General features: G+C 44.0%; 1 protein-coding gene across 1 annotated transcript in view; it reads right to left on the bottom strand.

Annotated features, from left to right (window-relative positions):
* The window catches only part of OVOL1 (ovo like transcriptional repressor 1), a 48,244-nt gene that overhangs the window by 8,494 nt on the left and 15,773 nt on the right, over positions 1 to 23,977 (bottom strand). Inside the window, exons 2-3 of the mRNA XM_078660709.1 lie at positions 12,753 to 12,955; positions 8,127 to 8,313 (exon numbers count right to left, since the gene is read on the bottom strand). Of these exons, the coding sequence (XP_078516835.1) occupies positions 8,127 to 8,313; positions 12,753 to 12,955 (390 nt within the window). The remainder of the gene's footprint in view (positions 1 to 8,126; positions 8,314 to 12,752; positions 12,956 to 23,977) is intronic.

Genomic DNA, 23,977 nt, shown 5'->3' with positions numbered 1-23,977 from the left:
TTAGCACACATTGACCCACAGCCCACTAGATGTGTTGACCTCATTAATCTTACATTAAGGTTGGATCATCGCCTTTCTGAGAGGGGGGATGAGCGTCGGAGGAGCGATAGGATGGGAGGAGGTTTTGAGGTTGTTGGTCCCCCTGCTGCAAGAGAATCAGGACCCGAGGCTATGGATATTGGGGCCGTTCGTCCTCCTTTGACTAAGGCCGAGAGAGAAAGCAGGCGTGCTCAAGGCTTATGTATGTATTGTGGCAAGAAAGGACACTATGTGCGTGAATGTCCTATGAAACCAAAGAAAAGGAGTCCTTATTTTCCGGCAAAAAAGGTAGCGGTCCTGTCAGCCGATGATGCATCTGAAAGTCAGGAGGTGAATGAGAGAACAGAGAGAGCCGAGACTCAGGTTACAGAATGGAGAATACCCTCATTAGAAGCATCGGATAGGACGGGTTCAGAGTCTCATGTGGTTTTGTCCATGCTTCTGGGAATAGGGGAACAACAACATCCTGTACGCTCTATGGTAGACTCTGGAGCTACCGGGAATTTTATAGATTATGGCCTGGTGAAGCGTCTGGGGCTTGTTAAAGTGCCCACTCGGAGACCCGAAACGGTTTTGGCAGTGGATGGCACTCCATTGAAATCTGGTCCCATAGTGGAGCATACAGAGTTGTTGGAACTGTCTCTTTGGGGAACATTGTAGGATCATGTGGAGAACATAGAGCTGAACATGATAGAGGCCCCACAATATGAGATAATCTTAGGAATGCCATGGCTGTGGCAACACAATCCAACCATGGATTGGAAACAAAAAACCATTCAGTTTGAGTCAGCGCATTGTGTATCTCATTGTATGCAGACGCATTTGGATTCGCATACGATATCCTTGGCTCAGGTTCTCCAGGTAGCTACAGCAGCTGAAAAGGAGGTTGTTTTGCCCACAGAATATCATGGGTATAAGGACGTGTTTAGTGAGGTAGAGGCAGAGAGGCTCCCGCCTCACCGCGACTATGACTGTCGTATTGACTTGGTGGAGGGGGCTAGAATACCGTCTTGCCGTGTTTATGCATTGGCAGAGTCAGAAACAAAACATCTGAAGGGTTATTTGGAACGCCTTTGTTCTCTGGGGTTTATCCGCCCATCACGCTCTCCAGCGGCCTCGCCTCTTTTCTTTATCTCGAAAGCTAATGGCGAGTTACGGGCATGCATCGACTTTCGCCAGTTGAATAAAATTGCCATCAAGAATCGCTATCCTCTTCCGCTCATCCCCGTTCTGTTAGATCAAGTGAAGGAGGCAAACATTTACACACGGTTGGATTTGCGTGGTGCGTACCATTTGGTGCGCATCCGGTCCGGGGATGAGTGGAAAACAGTGTTTAAAACTCGGTTTGGATTATTTGAGTATCTTGTAATGCCGTTTGGGCTTTGTAATGCCCCGGCGGCATTTCAATATTTCCTCAATGACATCATGAAGGATTACATCGATCACTTCGTAGTCATATATATTGATGACATCCTGATCTATTCGGTTACCTCTGCTTAACACGTCAGTCAGGTTATTCTCATTCTGAAACGATTGCAGGAACATAGCTTGTACTGTAAACTCAGTAAGTGTGAGTTCGGAGTTACTGTAGTGGAGTTTTTGGGGGTGATTTTGAGTCCGCAGGGCTTTAGGATGGCTGATAGAAAGGTGGAAGCTGTGCGTGAATGGCCTGTTCCTAGGTGTGTGAGAGATGTTCAATGTTTCCTAGGATTTTCCAATTATTATCGGAGGTTCATTTCACATTTCTCACAGTTAGCCTCTCCAGTGACCCGGTTGTTGAGAAAGGGTGTTTCTTTTTGTTGGACTCCTGAGGCTATGGCATCCTTTGATCAGATGAAAGAAGCTTTCTGCTCGGCCCCCATTTTGAGACATCCTCAAGTAGATGTCCCCTTCGTGGTGGAAGCTGATGCCTCGGATGTTGCGATCGGGGCTGTTCTATCACAAAGAGACAAGCATACGGGTCAACTGCATCCTATTGCATTTTTATCCAAAAAATTGAATCCTGCTGAGGTAAATTATACCGTAGCAGAGAAGGAGTTGCTTGCTGTAAAGAGAGCATTCCAAGAATGGAGACATTATCTCTGGGGGGGGAAAACATCCTGTCACGGTATATTCAGACCATCGAAACCTACAGTTTCTGAAGACGGCCAGGCACCTCTCGCAACGACAAATGCGATGGATGTTGTTTTTTGCGGAGTACGACTTTACTATCACTTTTCGTCCTGGCACAGAAAACAGGAAGGCGGACTCCTTATCAAGACAATCAGATTCAGAAGCGGTGGTGAAAAGGGAACCGGTATCGATCTTAACTCCAGAGGTGGTGCTGTGCTCCACGACAGTAGAACACTTTATTGACAAGGTTCTGAACCATTGTTCGTTGGTCCAGTGGCAGAAGTGGGCTGCGTAGGAGAAACAGAGGTGTCTAAAACATGGGTTACCAATGCGAGACAACAAACTGTACCTTCCCACGCATGACCTCCGTTTGATGGCGTTCAATTGGTGTCATAATGCTATGGTGGCTGGTCATCCTGGTCATCAAAAAACTATTCATGCCTTACAGAGACAGTTCTGGTGGGAAGGTCTGATCCGAGACGTAAAAACTTGGATAGATCAATGTGAAACATGCGCCAGAGCAAAGGGTGAACAAACTAAAAGTAAAGGACTTTTGATGCCGCTTCCTACTCCTTCAAGACCATGGCAGGTGATTAGTATGGATTTTGTTTTAGGGCTGCCTTTAGACAAGGGATTCGATGCTATCCTAGTCGTGGTGGACAGCATGACTAAGATGGGACATTTCATCCCTTGTAGGAACCTTCCTACAGCTGTGCAGACCGCCCAGTTATTGCTAACTCAAGTGGTTCGTTTGCACGACATCCCAAAAACCATTATATCTGATCGTGGCCCGCAGTTTGTTGCCCGTTTTTGGCACATGTGGTGCAAAGCATTACATGTAAAGGATGCTCTGTCAACCAGCTTCCATCCTCAGTCTGATGGTCAGACAGAAAGACTGAATCAGACCCTAAAGAAATATTTGCGTTGCTACGCCGAGGAGGCGGAAGAATCCTGGGTGTCTTTGTTGTGGTTAGCTGAACTTTCGTATAATAATGCATGTTATTGTTCCACTGGAGAGACACCGTTTCGAGCCAACACTGGATACCACGCAGAAACACTGCCCATTACCATCCCTCGTGATGTGCAGAATCATCCTACTGTGGCCGCCCAGATGAAAGAGCCGTTGCAAATCCATCGGCGCGTACAAGAGCGCTTGGAAAAGGCAAAAACATCCTACAAAAGGTGGGAAGACCGTCATCGACAAAAGGGCCCTGTATATCAAGTGGGGGATAGAGTATGGCTGTCAACCAAGAACATACGGTTTCGTCTTCGTAGCATTTTTCATCCACGCTTTATCGGGCCTTATGAAATCGTCAGGGTGATCAACCCGGTGGCGTACAAATTGAAGCTACCGGCCTCGTTGAGAATCCATCCGGTCTTTCACTGTAGCTTGCTAAAACCTGCACACACTGGTAGGCGGAGAGGGGTTCCTCCAGTGATGAGAGATGGCCAATTGGAGTATGAGGTGCGGAAGATTATGGATTCACGCTATAGGAATGGGCAGTTGTGGTTTTTGGTGTCCTGGAAAGGATACTCATCTGAGGATGATTCGTGGGAGCCAAGTTCGGGTGTACACGCTCCTCGTGCGGTGCAGTTGTTCTATGCTAGGAACCCGAGGAAGCCTGGTGCTAGGAGGCGCTAGGAGGGAGGGCATACTGTCATGATTCATCAAATGGCGCCTACCTGACTACAACTCCCAGAAATCCAACTACGTGGGAGGAGTTACTGGACATATATTCCAGCGCATCACTAGGGTGCGCTGTATGTGATTACACTTTCTGAATCTTGTTAGGTTGTGTTAGTTCCTGAAAGCGGGACGTTGGAGAGTCCTTTAGTTAGGAATACCGCTTATTCCATTTCAGGCGAGTGGAGTTCCTGAGTGTTGCTTCTTCGAACGCGGGAGAAGCTGATCTACGTTTCCGTCCTTCCCGCTTGCGGCTGCAGCGGGGAAGGACTTTCGCGTTCTCGGCTGAGACGCGTTCTGTTACAGTTTGGAGGAAGACGGAGGATTTCGTAGTCGTCCTGTGCGACTACCGGATTACCTTCTCGCTAGCGGCTGCAGCGGGGAAGGTTTGGGGCGTTTCCTGAGGTCTCGGCTGAGACGGAGCTGTTTGTCCCCGGCATTGAGTTTGGAGTCCGTGAGCTGCTGCTTGCTTCATTTCCTTCCCGCTAGCGGCTGCGGCGGGGAAGGAGTTTGTGGGGGCTTCCTACAAGCATAAAACATTTGGGAGAAGCTGCACAGTGGAAAGGCTTGCGCAAGACTTCATGATTTGACATTCTCTGCCGGTAAGCCTCAGAAGAGGATGGGACTTGTACTGTTTTTATCCTTTCACTCTTTTTGCTAGTGTTCCGTGTAGTTGGGCCCAGCTGGAAACTAGTGGTTATTTTTTGTTCATACCTTGGATGGCATTTGGCAATGACTGTGTTTCTTCCCAGAACCTTTGTATGCAAACAAACTGCAGAGGTTTCAGTTCTTCACTGATCTACAGCATCGGGGTTACTGGAGAGTGTTCTTTTTGGTTTCAAGGGAAAAGTTATCAAGGGTAAGTCTGTTTAGAGGTTCCTGTTCTTTATTGTTTGAGTATTGGTGAACTGGTATTAATTCGGGGTTTCTGTTTCAGGCAGCTGTTTATAAAGTAGAGAAGTATCTGCTATTAGAGAGGAAAGAATCCCCTCCTGATTACGGGGTAGGTAAGGATACTAGCGAGAATTAAATGAGAGTAGTTAGGATTATATGCGATAACCTATTTCTCTCTTTTTGTCGTTTCAGCTATCCCTTCCGTTGCTGTCCCTTCCCTTACCTTTTCCCTCGCTTGATTGCCTTTTCGCTCTGTGTTATTATAACAATCAGAGAGTAGGGAAATCAGGAGGTGGACCCCTTTTTCAGCATCACCCTGATCCTGAGTGGAAGACATTTGTGACACATTCTCAGTAGTTCAGACTACAACGGTACAGATAGAACTTTCACAGCTATACTTTTCGGCGTATCAATTCTTGGAACTTGCTTCAGTCTATAAATGTATACCACATAGATCTGTCCGCGTGTTTAACTGGTTTGTGTAGAAGTTACTGCCTTTATGTGTGTAGTATTTTGCACATATTTGGCACCAGCACTTCTTTTCGGTCACTGAGGCTTATTTTTTCATCATTAAAGGAAGTCAGAAAAGGAGAGGAGAAGGAGGAAGAGACAGTGACAAAGTGAGATACAGATGCAGTAAGTGTAGTGAGGGTGGTGGAAGGAAAAGGCAAGCGGTTAAATCCAGGCTAGGGAGCGCTGGCATTCAGCAACCCCAAATATTTAGCAGTACCAGTAATGGGCTTCTAAGAAGAACTTTGGGACCTGTACTTTTCTTTTTTTACAAATTAAGAACATGGTGGAAGTGTCTCAGCATTAGGATTGGCAATATATTTTTTGGTTTAAAATGCATGATACAAGAGTTTTTACAGAGCTTACATTGAATGCATTACATTTATCCACTTTAGGAAGAAAAAGAGAGGGTGTAATTCTTAGTGTTTCCTGAGGGAAAAGGAACAGAAGGAGAGATATTGTGAAAGCATATTTTTGCAGGATCTGTAACCAGTTTATATTGTGATTAGTTGGAAGGAGAAAAAAGCACACATCTAATGCACACTTTGAGGCCTGGCTTCCATTGTGTGCAGATCATCTATTCTATAGTTTCTCATTACCCTACATCCACTATTTACCTCACCTTCTACTCCTTTCTACGTGTTATACTATGTTAGAATTTATAAAACACAAACAAATCACCCAAAGGACTATTGGCGCTATAGAAAGAACTGTGAGCAAAAGGAAACGTTGAAAGGGAAAAGTGATAGACTTTAGGTATTTCCTAAAGATGAAGCGAGATTACATAGATTTTAGTTCCTCGGGACACGTGTTCCAGATCTTAGGAGCCAGGACAGAAAGGAGTGGCACTGGCTACCCAAGGAACTTTGTTCAATGTGGAAGGTTTAACGCTATGGTTTATTCTCATGTAAGCAGAAAGCAAAGTGGAAACTCCCTTTTACAACTGAGCGTTCAAGCATAAAATGTAACCTACAAGAAAGGGACAAAAGATGTTTCTGTTGTTAAAGTGCAACCTTAGAAAGGTTATTAAAAGCATTTTATAAGGTGAAACTCTTGAGTGGACTTTATTAGGCTTGATCAAGAGCTTTCATTTTCCATTGTGATGACCAGGTCTGCTGCCTTTGCTCACTTTTCAAGTGTCTGATTCGTTAAATCCTTCAATGGGCGAAGACAAACAATGAGTTTGTTAAATAGCAGGAGAGAAAAAAGCTGCCAGTAACGTAAAGGCCTGCCTTTAAATTAACAGTCAAGCTCACACGTAGGCAGAAATATACTCAGTAGATGAGCAGTAGTCTCCCAGATGGAAGTTCTGGTGGTTCATTGACCATCCCCTGAGGATCAAAGTATGTACAGTTGACCAGTTGATTAGATTTTTTGGGGAATATGGACCAGTCATATCAGATCCATCCCCCAAAGCCTAAATGTTCACATGATCATTAACTGGCTATCAGTGTACAAGAGCACAGAGGAGCTTGCTTTCAATAGCTGTTGGCATTAACGGGCTCTATTAACCTCCAAAGGTGGGCACAGAATGACTAGCAATTGTAACCGCTCATCTCAGAAGGCTGGGTGTGCCAGTGTTTGTTTATTTGAATGGCTAGTTTATTCAATCTCACATAAAGGAAGACAATTTTAGAACCATAAATTGACTCTAGAGGGCTCATTCCATAAAACACATTTTCTACCACCACTGTAGTAGTCTATGTTGTAGCCAATGTTCATAAAGCACCCTGCTGTCCCACTGTAAGATCCATCTTTCAGCACAGCACTTCTCAGTGGGTTCAGACCTGCCCTGAAAGGCTGGACCATCACTGTCCTCTGCATTTGGTGAAGCTCAACATCATCTGCTTGATTTCAAATGAGCCAGAGGTAGTGGAGGCTGAGGTGGATACAAATGTTATTGCTTACTCTGGCATACCATCTTAGTATTGACTCTTGCTGGCACATAACACCCTGCCAGAGTGTGTGGTGACTTTTTGTTTGTAGTGTATACTGTATCCTGCTGGTGTAAAGTCTAGTGCTGCCCTTTTAAGGGATACCTAAGATTGACAGGGGTGTCAATAGTAGCTACAGCCAAACCCTAAGGATATGAAAATATTAGTTAAGGGACTATCCTTTATGCTATTGCCTTGCACAAGCACATATAGATCTGCTGGCTATCATCCTTCCTGTGTTAGCCAAGGGTTGAATGAGCATTTAAAGTGGGTTAAATCGCTGCTGGCAATCAGAGATGTGAAAGACACAAGTTTGTGTCACAGCAAGACAGATTCAGTGTTTTAGCCTCATGAGGACTCTAAATTGAGTACCATGGTGTGGGTAGTAGTAACGTATACTATTTACAGTGCTGAGACAATACAGAAGTGTAGCTTGAAGTGCTATATAAAAAACAAGTTACTATTTATTATTATCGATGACCCTGGCCTGGTGTGCTAGCAATAAGTGTGGGTATTACATTAATAACAACATGAAAACTAGTGACGTTAACCTGGAAGTAGAAAAGAGATGTTACTAACAAAAGTGCCTCTGCCTTAAAGTCGAAAGGGTTCATATTTTCCCATCTTCTTGGCAAGTTCTAGGTAATCCACAATGATGCTGTATTGCTATATTTATATAGCGCTTACTATCTCAGCGTTTGGATGGGAGCATACTACACCATGTAGGGTCTGTAGTTAGAAGAGTCTTGTCTTTGTTTTGATACTATGTAGGAAGTATTTCCATGTCGAGCGTGAGGACCACCGAGGTGCGGTTATTGTGTTATGGTGATGTGCATGAGGGAGAGACGAGAGTGATCCTTCAAGACAGTGATGAAGCTATTGGCTGTTGGTGCTTGAAATGGCAGAAAGGGCATGCAAGTATCACCTGTATTTTTAGTTGGGCTCTCCCTTACCTGTGTGTGTTCGGACATGTCGTTTGAGGTCGAAGGTATCATTGAAGCCTTTGCCGCAGAAGTTGCAGAGGTGCCGTTTGATGTCATTGTGGCACTTCAGGTGCCGGTTCAGCATGCGCTGGAAGGAGAAGGCCTTCTGGCATATGTGGCATCGGAAAGGATCCCTTGGGCAATTTCCAGTCTCTACCTGCATGGGAAGAAACACATATCTCAATCTTTTATACATATCATGATGGTGCATTTTCTCAAGGAAAAGCCAATGATTTTATTTTTGGTTCTGAGATTGATCTGAGGTTGTTCTCCTTAGCACCCCAATATTGTGACTTGGACGTTTCATATCCTCACCTGCTTTTGAGATTAACTTTTGACATTAAACTAACTCGACTGGAAAAATATCTTAAAGATGCATGGAATGCATATGCTTCATCTTGATATCAATATTATAATAAAAACGCAATAGCTTGGATTGTTCCTCATAAACAGGGCTACTGAAATGATGCGATTTTGTGGCCGCTGCATTTTCTGCATAATTATCAGGGGTGGCTCGTCTGCTAAAGCAGAGGTGCAGCGCCCCACTGCTCTAGGAGCAGACCAAAGTAAAAATAAAATGATAACAACACAACGTTATTACCATTTTATTTTTAGTCTGCCTTTAAGCTCCATGTTAGAGTGGAGCGGGGCTGTGCTTGTGAGACTCCAGCAGAGGGAGCAGTGGTGGCTGCACCATACGTGCGCATGACGGTTTGGCTGGCCGTCTTGGGCCGGCCAACCCATCATGCTCACTGTGCATGTTCTCCACCAGCTGTATGATGCACAAGCTCCTAGTCCCTCTCTTAGCACCAAACCACAGTGCTCAGACCAATCCCAACGCTGCTGTAAGGCAGCATCATGATAGGCTGGGAGAGTCTGGGAGCCTGGATGCTTCTGTTCCCAGAGAAAAGGACAGAGGGGAGGCGGCAGCATTCACATGTAAGTATTTTTTATTTTTTATCCCCCCCGCAACCGTACCCTACCAGTCACCACTGATAATTATTGGTTTACCATAAACATCATATAATCCATAATAAGCTGCAGAGTGTCTAGATCACACACAAAAAAAATTCTAACCAAAACTCATCAAAATTTAAAAAAAGAAAGTGCTATACATAGTGCTATAAATTGTGGACCCTTTGCCAAGGTTAATTGACCACTGTTCAGCTGAGGTCGAATTACATTGTAACTGCTGGAAATGACATTCCATTTCTAATTTTGTGGAAACAGTTCCCATTCTTTTTATTAACAAAAAAAGTTCCTAGATGCAGCAGCGGCCCATGTAGGTCAGAGCGGTGGAGCAACAAGGGGGGATGGGGGGGGGGGGCGGGGACTTCGACAATCCATGACGAGGGAACATTAATTATTTATTCAATTTTCCCTCATCATCTGTCGAAATCTTGCCCTGAATGGATAGATGTAGAAGATTGAATGGATAGATGGTTAAACGACAGATGGATACATGAACTAGTATCAAATCAAATCGTGCTTGTAAAGTACTAACTACTCGAGAGAGTATCCAATTGACCGCTGGTCTTACCCAGCGGAGGGACACAGTCTAAAAGGCATAATTAAAAAGAATGGTATTCAAACTATGTTTAAAAGAACCTGCATCCCTAGTCACACTGAGATGCAAGGGAGGGCATTCCAGTTTGTAGCAGTTATAGCAGAAACGTAGGTACCCCCCCCCCCCCAATCTTTTCCCCCTCGTCTTAGGCGTAGCAACCAGCAATGCATCAGCCGAACGCAAAGGTTCTGGAGGGGTGATAATGGGGAAGTCGCTTGTATGGATATTTAGGGCCTAATCCATAGAAATCTCTATGGGCTAGCACCAGTCCCTTGAACTTCACTCTCACCCAGATGGGAAGCCAATGCAACCCCTTGGGGAAACATCCTTTACAACGCAACTTTTACCACGCAGTGCCTTTACGACGCAACTTTTACAACGCAAACCATTACAACGCATTGCGCTGGGGGGCGCTCTAGGATAGGGAATAGGTTTAATTTACTGTCCAACACCTTCCCTAGTGTCCACGGGGACTGGAGTTGGAATAGTAAATTACACTATTCACTATCCAGCACCCCAAAGCGCTATGCGTTGTAAAGGTATGCGATGTGAAAACCGCGTTGTAAAGGCATGCGATGTAAAAGCATGCGTTGTAATGTCATACATCCAACTCCTTGAGATGGGCCTGAACAGAAACGTTCCTGGGAATATTGAGTATGAGCCTGGCTGCAGCATTCTGCACTAGCTGGATTCTTTAAAGTTGGAACAGAGAGAGGAACCAATATAATGCATTAGCGTAGTCCAGCTGAGATTTTATACGGCATGGACTACCATCTTCATACAAGAGTCCAGAAGAAGGAACAAAACTTCCTCAGGAAATGAAGAAAGTCAAAGTAGGTCCCAACTGTGCTCTCCATTTACTCTCCATTTGTGGTTTAAAAGACAGATTGCTATTGAACTTCAATCCAAGATTCTTAGTCACTGTAGTTAGAGTCGGAGAAGATGTAGCAGAACTAAGCCAAGCTTCACTACCCAACAAAGGTGGAGGAAGAACCAAAATCCAGTACCTCTGTCTTGCTTGTATTGCACTGGAGGTTGCTCTGGCACATCCACTGAAACACTGCTGACAGGCACGCTTTAAATCAGCATTGGCCACAGAAATGTTATTGTCCCAAGTTAGGATGATCTGTGTGTCATCAGCGTAAGAGATCATCTGCACTCCAAAGGACTCCACCAGGATTGCCAAAAGGGGACATGCAAACATTAAATAATGTCGGAGTCAAGGCTGAGCCCTGTTAGACCCCAAACTCAATAGTTGATGCAAATGGCGGGATCCATGCAGACTGACATCTGCTCAACAGAAAGGTACGCAGCCAGGCCAAAGCAGTCCCATCCATCCCAATGTCCTGCAAGTGTTGCAACAGGATAGGATGGAACACCATGTCACACGCTGCTAACAGGTCTAAAATATCAAGGCTACTTTCTTCCCTGTGTCCACGGCCATTTTAAAAGTGCCTGAGACCTCAACCAAAGCAGACTCAGTGCTGTATCCAGGGTTAAAGCCCAATTGTAAAAGGTGCAACAAGTGGTTAGCCTCGAGATAGCTGGAAAGTTGGATGTTAATTAGTTTCTCGAGGATCTTACAGGAGGCAGATATTAAAGAAATTGGTCTATAGTTGGCCAGCCTGGTCTTATCTGCTAAGGGTTTTTTTTTGCATTGGGATTAGCCTAGCGTTCTTCCAGCAGCTAGGATTAATGGATTGGCTCAGAGAGCTATTTAGAGACACATTAAAGGAGGAATGTATGGCCTATGCATTAGCGAGCAAGATTCGGGGAGGGCAAAGATCCCGACTTTCAGGCTCTAGGGGCTTGCTCAGAATCATCCTCCAATGAAACGGGGGAAACTCTGTTATGAAGCAAGAAAATGGAGGTGGGACTGTCAAGGGCTTCACTCAAGGCCAAACTGTCTCACTGCTATTAGTGGTAGTAGATACCCTTTGGCAATCTGACCAGTGAGAGCCAATGCTTTTGTTACTACCAGCAGCCTTTAAGGATGCAATAATGCCCCAAATCTTACTCTAAAAAAGTCAGAGATTTGAGATCAGAGTTTCGGTGAGACTTCCAAAGGCTAAGCTGCTAAACTTCTTAGGTAGTTTGTTAGACCTAGCGAGATCATCAGCAAAGTGCTGATAGTATTGAAAGGTGGATATGAGAAAAGATGCATGGATGAATGGATGGGGCAACGGGTGAGTTGCTGGAAACGTGAAGGGATGGACAGATGGATGGACAATTAGATGGAAGGGTAAATGGATAGATGGAAGGTAAAAGGAACTCTTCTAAGGAGTGTTGCATTTCCTCTCGCCACATACTCAGTCTGATTCGAGTTATGTTTTAAGTGGGGCGGTGGTGTTTACATTTTCTGGCTAGTGCTTTGATGACATGTAAAGGATTGCACTCAGGTTAACAGTTCCCTTACTTCCCATACTTTTGTATTCCATTCAACCATTACCGCTCAGTTATTGAATATTGTAAACCGGGGTTAAACTGATGTTAACAAAGTGAACCGTTTGCACATACAAATTTACTATTTGGTAAAGTGAAAATATATCTTAAAGAGATAAAACAGCAAAATAATATGGCTAGTCAATGCACAGCAAAAAGCTGCCTGCTCCATAATTTTTTCTTCATTGCCCCAAAATTCCAGCAGCTCAGCTCAATAACTACGCGGCGTGAGATCACAAGGGAGGGAGGAGTTTTAAGCAGCATTGATGCTTGACAACCTGGTGAAGCGAGAAATGGCTGTCTGAGCAGGGGGCCTCAATGAAACGCAGAGCTGAATTAGCAAATGGCATCTACAGTAGGCTTTGTTTTTCTGGATATCGGAAGCATAAATATATTTTCAGTCACATTTATTAATGGTGTATAGCATCAGCCATTATAAAAGCAGCCATCTTGTTTCCTGGCCCTACTATTTTACTCCTTGTCTTTTCATTGGAAGATCTGCCAGCCAGTGTGGAGACTTCTGGGCAGCAATTTAAGGTGGGTGTAAGCCTGTCCTTTCTCTTGATGATCCTTTCGGGCACCCTTACCGTCATCTTGGCATGCAGATAGGTTGAAATTTCACTGTCGGTCTCGGAGACACGTTCAGCATCATCCTCTGGTCCATGTGACACGTAGAGGGGACTACTTTCACCATAACCAGAGTCTCGTCTTGAGAGGTCAATCGCCTCGCAGCAGGATGGTGGCATCTCAGTGTAGGCAGGGACAGCCTGGGCCACAAACCCAAGACTAACTGCAATGATCAAAAAGATACAAACATCATTAAAGGGGTGATGAAAGTGCCACCAACCATTCATGACAACTCAAAAACACATGGAATCTGATCATCAGGCAGCAGATCTCATAGTTTAGTACTCTGACCTTCCTTGACCATCATTGCTCCCCCACCCAGCCACCACACTGCTATTGGGATCCCAATATTTTAAATATCCTGAGAGGGCAGTTTTCACATCCAGGAGCTCCCTCTGGGTGCATACTTCCTGAAAGGAAATGCAAAGCATGGTGAAGGATGGGGATATCGAATGCAGAATATCGACGAGGCAGGATATTGTTTCCACAATATTGAGGGGCAAAATGCCAAAAGATACATTTCTATACATTTTTTATATCTAACTTTACATATACGTACCATAGTGATATACATTTTCAAGGTATGTAGGTGTGGAGTTAAGAATAATAAATCGTTACCGCTCTTTGTGCACTTATCCTTCAATACTTTGTCCCACGATATTGTGGAAACAATATTCTGTTCCGTCAATATTTGGGATTCGATATTCCATAGTACACTCCAAAGGATGAGTAACAGTACCTTGGAATCCAGGAGGTATCATGAGATACTTCAGTCATGACCCTTTCGGATATCAACATCCTGCATTATAGGACTATATTACACTTAATGCATTATGCAAGCCTGTACAGGAGCCCTCTAAGGTAGGTCCCCAATTACTACCACATCCACCCTCCTTTACCAAATCACCAGGTGAATATTTGGGGGCGTGTGTGATCTATGACAATTCACTACTGCGACCATGTGAGGTAATGACATTCTGCCTCAATTATGAGTGATGCTGGACCTCCTCACTAGTAATTTTGTTCTCCACTTTCTCCTGCTGAAATGTGTAGAGAGAAATCTGGGCGTGGGGAGCCCCTTCATCATATTAAATTCTCATTCGGCCAGTAACTTCAGTTACCAGCCGAAGCGGGATTAAGAGCTAACATGTAATCGACCCCTTAAGGGCAAACAGAGAATTCGAAGTTTTTACCTTTACACTATGATCGATATAACTTCAGGATAATTATCACCTCTTCTACACTTCTGCCACAATGTCATTTTCAATAATTGGTGGTCAATGGTCTGTCTATGATGCTTTTGGAGCCACATATTTAAAACATGGCATTCTGGTAATATGCTCTACAACCTACACATATTCAGCAAGTTGAGTATTATATATTCCTTAACTTCACAACACTGGGTTAGCATTTTCTGTAGAAATGTGTTCCACTCAGTCTGAACTCTGCTCTAAAAGTACTTATGGGAGCCAGCAACTCCCTCCAACAGTCCCAGTAGAATATAATGGTCAAAGGCATCCCTGGTCTAGTAAAATGTTCACAGCCAGGTGGCCTTACTTCATCATGTGTAGACTAACAATCTGCTAAAGACACACACAAGAGCACTTGGCCCATTGACCCTTCCGCTACCGGTACATTCTTACACCTGCTACCTGTCAGAGTTAGGAAGGTTGACATGGAGTTCAATTTCCTCAAAGTGTTAATGTACCTATCTGTACTCCTACACTTGGCAAGTCCACGTCCAACCTCTTTTCAACCGGATAAAGCTTGTATGTTAGAATTTAGACCCCTAATTATAAGGTGACCAGGCGTCCCGGTTTTCCCGTATGCAAAAACACCCTTAAGCAGTCTATATTTCACTTTATATCTAGTATTATGCATACATAACTAGAAAGGCCAAGCAACGCAAAATGTTAAAAAGAAAATGGAACTTTTTAATCATCCAATATTAAGTTAAATACAAAAGATGAATACAATAAATATAAATGACACGCTGCTATCCTATGAGTAATCGGAGTGAATGTATCCAATGACAATTCATGGTCTGGTTATGAATGTATAGCTTATATCAGAAAGGATCATTTCAATTGTTACACAGAACAATTCATATATTTTCTTATGCATCATAAAGTGGCTCAGATCATAGTTGAGTTCGGCATTTTTGGCTCTTGTCCGGTTTTTAGAGGGGGCTCAACTGATAACAATGAAAGACACATTTGTGAGTGTTCTAAAGCTGTGCTAGTTAATAGCTGTTATAAATCAGCAATTTAATTAACAGGTAGGATGATGGCTGTAGAAATGAAAAAAAAATTCTCAGTGTCTCTTCTGTGATCCTAGTTGATGAGAGCTGTCATTCTGCACCATTCTGTTGATGGAAAATTGTAGTCCTTCTTCTATTTTAGCAAAATGCCCCGATTTTGGTTCTTTATCTATTTAGGAGATTTATAATGTGCTTGAATCACCCCCGGATGGATATCTCAGAAAATGGTCACCCTACCTAAATTGCAACAGAAATTATATTATATTACTTTGTGGCTGCATGTAGACGTTGAGATTTGGTTTCAATGGTGAAAGCAGGGATAGAGGGCATTGTTTTATGGCAAGCGAAGTCCCAGTGCCTGGAGTCAGTTCTGTCAGATTGCTCTTGTACCTTGAAAGCAATTTTGGCAGCCTCTGTCGCAAACTACAATACTTTTACCATGTTCAACTAATGCTACCTCAGACAGATTCCCACCCTCATCTATGTGTTCCTGTGTTGTGCAATAAGAGAAGGCAGCTTTTAGACGCATGGCTTTTGTTGTGGTTTCATGGTGACCACATTTTAGCTGTGAGGAAAGGCCTTGTGTGCACTGACTTTGATGGCAAAGCAGTTTTGACAGTGCTTTACAGTTCACCTGTTTTGTTACTTTCGGCTATTGTTTAAAAATTTGGGCCAATGTGCTGGGACGGCTGGGAGCAAGGGATGTATTTTTCTTGATTTGGAAAACCGTGGTCCCGATTAATAAGGACTTTACAAAGAGTAGGAGTGACTTACCCTTGGGGCACTGCTGGCTTGCTTCAGTGCTAGCTTAATTTGTGCTTATGTTTGCCGCTGCGCTGCATCAGAGCTTATTTCTTAACATATACACTTATTTCTCATAGGCCGTCACAGTGTTTCTTTTTGCATATATATTTAAGAAAAGGGGATTTTTTTTTAATTCAATACAAACTAAAATAACAATACCATGTCTGGGTCGGTTTGAAAGCTTTGGTTACATCCAATAATCCAAATTGGCACAGCTGTTGGAGTGTTATGGTTAGAAGGTAATGTGGCACTGGCATTTGGCAGCTCTGGTATGGCATACAAGCTGCTGCGGCCTCTTGGGAAATAATTTGGGCCCTGCCACTCGTGTTTTTTCCAAATTAAGCACTGAAGCAAGGATTCCTCCATGCTTAGTCTGGACTTACTCGTAAAACTCAATAGTAAGTTAGGAAAACTAAAGAGTGAGTGGCAACAAAATCTTTGCACATCGTCCCACCATTTATTTTTCTTCAGGGGGGTGGCGAGGATTAGGTAGGAAGGACCTCTGGGGCAATCTAAGCTATGTGCAAACGATGATGACGACAGCACCGGAAATGCCTGAATAGATTGAAATAAACAAATTGTAGATGAAGTAGACAAGCACACCATTTGGTCCAGTAACAACCAGTGCATGTAACTTCACATGAAGGCAGCTAGCCGGACATCTTAACTGCTATGTCTCCTTCACCCCAGAGCATATAAATATTGACCAACCCAATATTCACCATAGCCGATGGACCAGAGATCCAAACATCCAGCTCTACACAAGTCACTTGACAAGTTTTGTGAAGCAGTAGCATGACAATAAAACACCTAACTGGAAAGATAGATAAATACCCTTGGAGGTAGTACTGTGCATTGCCACCTTCAGGAAAAGTCCCTAGGGAATTACTGAAATATATAACACAACAGTTGAAGTGACAGCTACACCTTTCAGCATCTGCGTTTGAGCAGGCTATGTGGGCAGAGGCAGCATGCCATATTGATAGTATGCTGTCACCTTAGATTGTTTCTCAAGCAATGTCATAGTAAATTTACTTTAAATTATCGGGTGAGCAGTTCCCCACCACACACGGATGTATGACGTTACAACGCATACTTTTACAACGCCTACCTTTACAACGCATTTTTTACAACGCAACATCCATTACAACGCATTCCATTACAACTCATGCATTTACAACGAATATTAAAAAACTACCTTTACAACGCATTCCATTACTTCGCATACTACCTTTACAACGCATACCATTACAACGCATAACATTACATTGCATGTAAGGTAAGTATTGGATAGTGTAGGGGTAAAAATTACTATTCTAACTCCAGGGGGTGCAACAGTAGGGTAAGTGTTGAATAGTGTAGGGGTAAAAATTACTATTCTAACTCCAGGGGGTGCAACAGTAGGGTAAGTGATGGATAGTGTAGGGGTAAAAATTACTATTCTAACTCCAGGGGGGGCAACAGTAGGGTAAGTGTTGGATAGTGTAGGGGTACTATGTGTTGTAATGCTATGCGTTGTAATGGTATGCGTTGTAATGACTGCGTTGTAATGACATGCGTTGTAGTGGTGTGCGTTGTAGTGTCATGCGTTGTAATGGTTGCGTTGTAAATGCATGCGTTGTAATGGTTGTTGCGTTGTGAAAGTTTCGTTGTAATGGTAGTGCGTTGTAAAAGTTGCGTTGTAAAGGTTGTTTCCCACCACACACTTATTGTTAGACGCATTGACGAGATCAAATCAGTCTGCTCTTCCAAGGGGGATATCTTGTGTAGACTTTTCAAACAACGCATACCTAGGTGTGAATAAAAACCTGTCAAATAAACCTCTGTTTCTTCAAAATGCAGTTAAAATGGGCACTGCTTAGATTAAACTGGAGCAATCATATGTTCAAAGTGCAACCAACTCACCACCTAAACCCGACTTTTATTCCAAGTTATAAACGCCTCAAAAGGATCAGCTGCTCCATTTCGTGACCAACAGTGGAACTCACTGGCACTTTGCCATAGAAAAAAGAAATAGGAGGGGAAAACCTACCTACTTGCACAAGCCTATTCAATTACCCAACAGAAATTGGCAGCCGACCACCCAGACTGATGGCAATCTTACCAGTGCAATTAGACACCATGGGTGTGAAGTCCGCTACACAGGAACAACATAACATAATATCAGGTAGCGTCCTCTCAGATGGAATGTAGCATCAATGCTCTTGGTTTCAGCACGATGCCAACGTACTGAAGGGCACTAGCAGAGATGCACAGGGAGGATAGTACAGTTCTCCATTGCTTGCAGTGAGAACTGAAGTTTGGTGGATTGGGTTTACCATAGGAGGGCATCTTCTATCAGAGATTCTGTTTATGTCAACTGTCCACGTGCACGAGGAGAGCTTCAACCCCACTTTGTTATCCCAGAATGTTGTCTCAAGTTCTTTTAAGTGCTTCTTTTTTACAGATACACTTTCTGCAAGACAGTAAAGCAGAAGCCCGTCCAGTAGTCTATGTTTCACCATCAGTATATAAAACCAGTACTTAATTTGTGTAAGTGATTCAAGGTGCTAAGCACCAGCACTCATTTATGGGCACCCAAACTTATTTGTCATCATCAAACTTTGACCCAGAGCAAGAGGGGAAAAAAAGAAAAAAAAGGGCAAAAGAAGAAAGTAAAGAAATAGAGGCTGAAAAACAGTGACAGACAGAAAAGAGGGTTGAAAAACAACTTTCAAGAATGCGATAAATAAACTGAAGTTGAAGAGTGGTGGAAGTAAGAGGTACTTAGTGTAATCAAGACAAGGCAGACTTGGAATTAGGGAACCAGGCATTTCAAAATCACTTTCGCGCACCTTTATATTTTTTAATTTGCTCATCTACGAGGTATTCGCCATCTTGGAACGGTAAATAAATAATTAAAATAACAGCTACATTATACTATGTGTGCGCATGTGAACTCATACACATCATCCTGCTCTTTTATCAATTTAAAAAAAAAAATTGCACAGGGTCAGCCAAAAAACTTAGGCAAAGCCCATAAGTTGAAAAAGCGTGACTTATTAGCTTTGCCAGTGCTTGTTAAATATAGCATTTCGGTGCATTTATATGCTAAAGCATAATATTATGTTTTTTACTGGAGTGATAATGCTACTTGGCTAATGAGACTCCTCTCGCGCTCACCACAGACCGTTATGGATATTTTCAACGCGGTCCAAACCATGTTTTGGGGCCTGTCTTCCAATTTCCTGCACCGCAATCAATATCATTATCGGTTATTTTACATCTGAAATCTTTCTTACCAAACCCCATCCAAAGGGTGCCAAGAACAGCGGCCCTGGCCGTGTTCTGCGTCGGAAGAGTTGCACAAACGTTACATTACAATAAAATGCGCCTCAGCGCTGGCGCGCTCAAAATTCTTGACTCGCAGTCCACTCTAGAACCCGAGCAGACAGACATCTGACGTCATGGTACACGTCTTGTAGCTCTCCACTCTCTGGTTCATCCAATCGCTTTTTTCCAGATTTATTTAGGCCAACTCGACCCAAATCACTTTACTCTTGAGCACCAGTTACGTTACTTACACAATAACAAATTCTTTTTTTTCCCCTTGGGGGTAGGCACAGAGAAAATACGTGATTTTGCCCAGAATCAGGGGATATGGAGTCGACCCCGGGGCTCGAACCCAGCTCCAAGGTCGGCATTCTAGCCGTGAGACCACATCGCACATCCAGAAGCTTCCCTGCCCAGTACGTGCTGCCTTAGCACGCCACAGCGGTTTCTGTCTGGTGGTGGGGTGTGGGCTGCCAGCCCGGTAGTAGTTACAAGCGTCGGCAGAACAAGTTGACTGTTACACACCTGACAGTCCTTGCCAATTCCACCCACGGTTTGGGCATCGCCTTCCCTCCTCGCCTCCCTGCGCCTTTTTCGTGACACCTTGTTAAAAGTTGTTCGACGTGCGTTTGTGTCACGGGTGGAGCCGTTTTGTTTTCTTTCAGGTAGATACTCCCAAACAAAGCCATTCCAAGTAATCTGGCTGAAGTCTTTTCCCTAAATCTCTCCTTATTGTGCTCTAGGGCGGGAGTGATGGCTGATGACTCACTAAGCTGGTGTAGGTAGAGGGAATTTTATCACCTCTCTGGTTTCTGTTCCACCCGGGAGGGATTGGCAACAGTGAGGGCCCGGTGGGGATCATTGTGCAATCAGTATGGGAACTGTTAGACCAAGTTCGCTTCAGTTCCTTATGGAAAGGGCGCGTGGGATTTTGCGGTGGGAGGATCAATTTATGTGGCACGGTTGACTAAATTAAGCGGCAAGAAAAGGCAAAGTATGCGACTTAATCCGACACATTTTATGATAGGACTACTTCATAAATTTGTATGCAGCAGATGATGGTTTATGTAGCGAATGGTGAATGCAGCAAATCAATACCTGTGAGAAAAACACAGCGGCCGCAGAATCGCATATTTTCAGTAGTGGAGTAGCACAGGCCCCTGACACACCTGTAGCGCATGGGTGAATGGGTACATGAGTGAATTAGCCTAAATGGGGCCCCAACCCTTCAGGATGGCCCCATTCAGCCCAAGGTCAATGAATATCTTTGAGTTAAGGAAAACTTAGGGGCCCCATGACACATTCCAGAGGTGGGCCCCATCATTTTGTGTTACACCATTGAATGTCAGTGGCCCTGCTTATGGATAAATGCCTATATCACTAATACCAGACATCTGAGCGTACATTCTAAGGTGTAGGGCAAAGGTTGTATGGACGGGTGGAAGGGATAGTTCTTCCTAGCCCTAAGAAGTGAGGTCTCCAGGATTCCTGGTCACTGGGAGGGCATAGATTCCGTTCTCCTCTGACCCTGAAAGAGGCAGGATAAGGGCAGGGTGTATACTAGCAATAAAGTACAGAGTCAGCAATGGATAATGCATCAACAAAGTAAGCCATACAATGTGTATGAAGAACGATGGGCAAGTCACAAAGCAGTTGGGTGTTTTTTTGCACACCACAAGACCTTCATTTTGTGCTGCAATTGCTTTACTAATCAGTCGCATCGCAAAATTCCCATTCGCAAGAGCTTGCAAAAACTCCTGTGGCATGAATATGTATGAGGAAGTAGCCCTCATAACAACTGACTGTGAGTGCAGGTGATAGAGGCTTTCAAGAGGCAGCAGACTTCAATACCTTCATTTATATTTTGTTTGAATTACATTTTGTTAAGCAGCCCTGTCAAGGGTAGAGACAAGGCTGCTTTTAAAGCAAGCATATGCGAAAGCTGTTGGCTTTGTCAATTTGTTTTACCATGTTGCACAGCAGCGCAAATTGGTGTTCGACATGGCTAAAGAAAAAAAAAGCATTATGAGGCAGCCAGTATTGACAGCCTAATGGGGCTTTTTTTCCTTTAACCCTTGTTGCCAACAGCCAGCGCCGCTGTGCAATGCGTATAAAAACAGCGTAGGGGGTGGTGGTGAGGGGGCTAAGCAAGACGAGGGAGAAGGGTAGGAAACACAACTGAAAGCGGAAGGAAGTCGGAAGGTGAATGAAACAATGGAGAGCAGGAGGTTGAAAGAACAGTGGGAGGAGGGTAGGGTGGTGGGTGAAAAAACAGCGAGGTTGAAAGAACAGAGAGTGAGAGTAGGGCGGGGGGGTTGGTAGAAAGACAACGGAGAATGGGAGGAGGGCGTGGGGTGGATGATAAACAACAGAGATCGGGAGGAGGGTTGGGGGTGGCTGAAACACAGTGGATAGCGGGAGGAGTGTGGGAGGGTGGGTGAACACAACCAAGAGCGGGAGGGCCTGCAGACTCTCTTTGAAGATGACTCCTACACAGTGAGACTTCTATCACTTCGGGACTTCACCCAGGAGCAAAAGGAGTCAATTCCCTGGAGACATTTTTAGTCCATCAGTAGTGACTAAATGTGGATCTTCCCGGGGCAATAGGAGCTTATACTCAGGAGGCACTGCTAACCACCAATAGCTACTTTATGGAGACCACCCAGAAGCGATGGGGCCTAACCCCAGGAGGCATCGTTAGATCATTCGTAATTACTGCATGGTATCTACTCTGGAATAGTAGGAGCCTGACGAAAGGCAGCACTCTGAAACCACTGTTAATTATTTTATGGTGTCCACCCAGGTGAAGTGCCAGCACAGACTCACAAGGCAGTGTTAGACTGGCAGTAACTTCTATAAGGTATCCACCCAAGAGCACTACTGGCCCAACCCTTGAAGGCACTGCTAGGCCACAAGTAAAGTTTTGAGGGCATACCATGGAGAAATTCTCCTTAACTGCATGCACTGACTGGTTTCAATCGATGGTACCTGCAGGAATAAGATGTTAGCTTAAGGGGAAGAGGAAGGGGGGAGAGATAAGTACCACTCTTCTTGCCAGAGGACAAGGTTTTCTGGCCCTAGGCCTTTTCCATGCCTTAACAAGTCCAAACAGGGAAGTGGCTCCAAGAAGCCACCCTTAACCGCTTTACCCTTTACCTGGTCAGGTGGACTTAACGCTCTGAATGGGGGGGGGGGGTAAATATTGGCCTGATAGGGAAGGAAGGTGGACAGACGCTAATTGCAATCACTTTTATAGGAGGCAGGAGTATAGTAAGCCCCTACATGTTGTCAAAAAGCAACCAAGGGACATACAAACTATGGACAGACATTAAACCCCAGTACATTAAAAAACACAATGAAGTTCAAATCATTCCAGGACAGTTCAAATGGATGTGCAGAAACACCTAGAGACATTGTATCCACATATTAAAAACAGCTCTTCCATTTGCAATCTCAGCATCAGTGTAACTCCAGATTGAGATTAATGATCCCACTTAATCTGTATATAATAGATAAAATCCACAATTCGGCTAACTGCGGGTTATGAGGAGATCAGAGCTCCATGCTCAGGGTGGGGGGCAGGGCGTCAGGAGCACAAGGGTACCAGGACACTGATCTGTGCTGCGCCGTCTCTCACTATTAAATGCCAATTGCCTGGAAAGAGAGAAGCCAATGGAGGAAGGAAACAAGTGCGGAAACTTAGACCAATGGTAATGGCTTCCAGGGAGAAGGAGGCGTAAACCAGCCCCTCTAGGTGGGTTCAGAAGCAGACACAAGAAACATTAGCGATGCACATAGATTAAGCTCTAATACGTTAAAAAAACTTTACAGTATGTATCATTCAGAGAACTTCAAAGGAATGTGCATAAACATCCAGAGGTACCCTTTCCACATAATAATAAACACAACCCTCATTTACCATCTCAGCATCAAAGCAACTCCTCATTAAAATGCAATTAATCACTTGGAATATTTAAAATCCATAAAATGCATAAACGTGCTAATTGTGGGATACCGAATCTCCATGCTCATGATGTGAGCAGACTGTCTTCAGGAAAATTGAAGAATTACTCTGCTCTTTCCTGCGCTTTCTATCCAATGGCTAGTAGAATCTTGCTCAGCTAACCATAACTGGCCAATTTCAGGGCACTTTAGTTTTTTTTGCAGTAACCATAATTTCATTTTAACTTTATTTTTATTGAATGTCAATATCTTATGAGCAGAAGACACCATAGTTTACAATTAAAGTTTTCTTTCATGGAATTTTGTTTTTCATGACATACTCCGTACCCCATTGTTCCATCCCCCGCTGCCTTTGGTCGTGTACAGCTAGGGTTGGTCGCACGACCAGGCTTTTGGCCAGGTCCTGCGACCATGCATTCAACTCACTCTGCACAAGGCTTTCCCTGTGCACAGTGTGGCTTGGCTGCAGGCCTTTGCCCAACCTCTAACCCTCCATTGTACGCAACCACAGTTGTGTTGCTTAAAGAATATCCATGTATTTGGACTTTTTAGCAGGCTCTGAATGGAGACCCCGAGCCAGCCCACAGGTTATTGAACTAGCTGTGTTTGGCATTTGAAGTTCTCAGCAGCTCTGGAGACATGGACCATCCAGGGTTTATCTGGGCACTGGCGATGCCCAATGGGCACCCAGAGAGCATTTTTTGTAGTAACCATAATTTCATTTTAACTTTATTTTTATTGAATGTCAATATCTTAAAAGTCATTCACAAGATGAAACACGAGCAACCAAACTGGCTAGGCCACTGCTTATGGCACGTTCTAGGAAAGTGCATTAAAGAGAATGCT

This window comes from Lissotriton helveticus, chromosome 9, assembly GCF_964261635.1.
Source record: "Lissotriton helveticus chromosome 9, aLisHel1.1, whole genome shotgun sequence".
In the NCBI taxonomy this organism is placed as follows: domain Eukaryota; kingdom Metazoa; phylum Chordata; class Amphibia; order Caudata; family Salamandridae; genus Lissotriton; species Lissotriton helveticus.
This window is presented reverse-complemented; position numbering and strand designations above follow the sequence as displayed.